General features: G+C 50.3%; 1 protein-coding gene across 1 annotated transcript; it reads left to right on the plus strand.

The window, feature by feature from the left end:
* Positions 1-1211: 1211 nt before the first annotated feature.
* On the plus strand, positions 1212-2449 carry EMWEY_00059220 (hypothetical protein; the record flags this gene model as incomplete). Its single annotated transcript, XM_013481048.1, has 2 exons — positions 1212-1255; positions 1444-2449. Coding segments are annotated over 2 exons (1050 nt in total), but the record flags the coding sequence as incomplete, so codon positions are not given.
* Between the last annotated feature and the right edge of the window lie 176 nt (positions 2450-2625).

Genomic DNA, 2625 nt, shown 5'->3' on the forward strand with positions numbered 1-2625 from the left:
TATATATATATATATATATATATATTTAAGAGTGATGTAGCCGACTGTTGTGTCGGAGGCAGCTGACCCACGAGAATATTTCGGGAGATCCAGTATCGATCCTCAACAGGGCATAAAAAGTGCCCCACGAGGAACAACCGCCCACAGGTGAAGAAAATATCAGTCAATTTCAAACTATACTGACGCAGAGGCTCTAAATTTTCATTGTTGCTTAAGCCGTTGCGCCAGTATTTTTGATCATCTAGTTCTAAATGACCAACAAATTGGCCGCCTACCTGGCAGTCAGTTACAGCTGTCAGTACGTACGTACCATGCAATGAATTGTAGCTTGTAGAGATGCAGCGAACAACCCCGCCTAGAGTAAATTCTCAAAACTGTTGCAAATCTGAACGCTCACCATCTGACATGTAAAATCGTACCTTCCATTTTCCAATTTTGTTTTTTCTGGCCTTCCGCTTCTTCAATCATGAGAGATCGAGCAAAGGGTCTCCGGCATGATTCTTTGGGGATAGGTACCCCCAGTGAAGCATGCTTATTTGCTACTAAATAATAATTTAGGATTTTTCACTTTACAGGCGCTGGATGACCTCCCAGTTACTCGCCAATGGAACTCTAAACCCCGATTTTCACCACGGGTAATTCCGCAAAACCGCATTGAAGTGTCCGCCCCCGCCTCGCGTGTTGCTACCTTGCTGCGCAACAACCACAAAAACAATGCACTCGGCCTTTCTTGGTGTATGAGCCCTTGTTAATGCTAAGCGAGGCGAGGGAAGCGATAGCTGCCTGCTTGCAGCCAGCCCCTGGGGCTCGGAAGTGAACTGGTACGGAATCCCAATATCTCGGTCTACTCCATTTTCCAAGCCTTGTACGTGAGTGCATTCCTGCATAGGCGTGTGCATCCTCCTCATCTATGAGTGTTGCTGAGGCGTTTCAGTTGGAGAAAATGGAGATTTGCGTGTAGCCACACAAACCGAAGAAACCATACAACCAGTGAGCAGGAATAACCTCAACCTGGAGTATCTGAAGTATCCAGCAGCTGCAAATGCAAGCCCCACATTGTTTCAGATTATACAAACATATATTTGTGTTGCTGTGGTGTATAACGCTACTTGGTGCAACAGGAGCCACACCAGGAGAAGCAGGTAAAGAGCTAGAGAAGAGCAATGTGCCTCCAATTCAGAGAGTTGCGGTATCTACTGCAAAAGGTCAAAATGAAGGGGCGAGCCTACATCCCCACATCTCTTGGAATCCGATGGTGGGGGAGCCTTCGGGAGGTCTTGAGTCCTCAGAATTGAGAAGGCGACAGAGGCAGTGGCATAGGTCTCGGGTTTCGGCGGTTACCGCTGGTTTGGTGGCGGCTGTGTGTTTAGCAGTGTCCTTTGTGGTGTTGCAATGTGCGCGGAAGACTCTATTTCCACGGTTGCTTGGTTCTGTGGGTAAAAGGCGCCTCTCGGATTCAGATGAGGTCGATCGATGGATAAGCGATTGTGATAGGTCAGATGACCCCCAAAGTGTGGATGAGGGAGTTGATGAGGGGGCCGTAGGGGGCGGAGAGTTGTCAGAGGAAAGGGGAGAATCACAGGCTGTGGAAGCATTAGAAGACTTGAAATGCGTCGTGACACTTGGACTGCAAATGGCGGCTTGTCTTCCCTTTAATACGCGTGCTATTCTAGTTTCTTTGTTGATGGCAATCTGCGTGCAAGAGCTGGTTCTCCTTGGGGTCTATTCAACACCGGCAGTCGAGTTGGAGCGGCAGCGGACACTGGATTTCATTTTGGAAAAGGGACAGAAGGAAGTGGCACAGCTCGAAGCTTGTGGCCAGTCGTGCAGTGCTTTGCGTCGATTAAGAAAAATGCTGCCGCTGATGCAGCACATTAGAAATGCTCCATCGGAACCGAACCCTACGGAGCTGGGTGTGGAGGCAACCATCTCCCATCGTAGAGTTGTTGAATGTAAATGGGCTCTACAGCAGCTGAAACCCTGGATAGAAGGGTCAATTCCGACCCCCAGGGGCATCGTTGACAAAGTGCTTCAGCTGCTTGCGTTTGCGCGTCGCTCGGGCAAAGGAAGGGTCACAGCAAACAACGTTACTTATTCCTGGCTGGACATGGTACAACAACAGGTTAATTTTGCTGGGATTGCGAAACCACGTGAGGATGCCGGGACCAGTACGCGTATGGCAGTAGGGGAACAGTTGGATTTTCTTAGCAAACGCTACGGAAGACTCTCCAAAGCGCTTACCCACAGCATCCAATCCGCATTGAGCGATACGCCGCTGGAAGAGCCCCGTCAAGAACACCACCAGCAAGACGCACAGCAGCTGCTGCAGAACCAGAACATCGTCCACCAGCAGCAACATCAGTGGACCAACCACCCTTCAAACATCAATCCTGGACCCAGTTCCATCCTCCAACCTCTTGCTGAGCAACCGCCTGCCCAAACAGCTGGCGTAATGGCGCTAGCGTCGCATCCTAACCAGGCTCTGCTGCCCCCTCACCAGCCAACCCTCCCAGCACCCTCGTCTTCTTCACTAGGCCTCCCAACGCTCCAGTCAACACAACCTTTTCCACGAGACTTCCGTGCAAATGCCCCAACGCCTCAGGATGAATTCTGGCGTCAGCCAAC

The sequence above is a fragment of the Eimeria maxima genome, genomic scaffold (assembly GCF_000499605.1).
Source record: "Eimeria maxima Weybridge genomic scaffold, Emw_scaff2671, whole genome shotgun sequence".
Lineage (NCBI taxonomy): Eukaryota > Apicomplexa > Conoidasida > Eucoccidiorida > Eimeriidae > Eimeria > Eimeria maxima.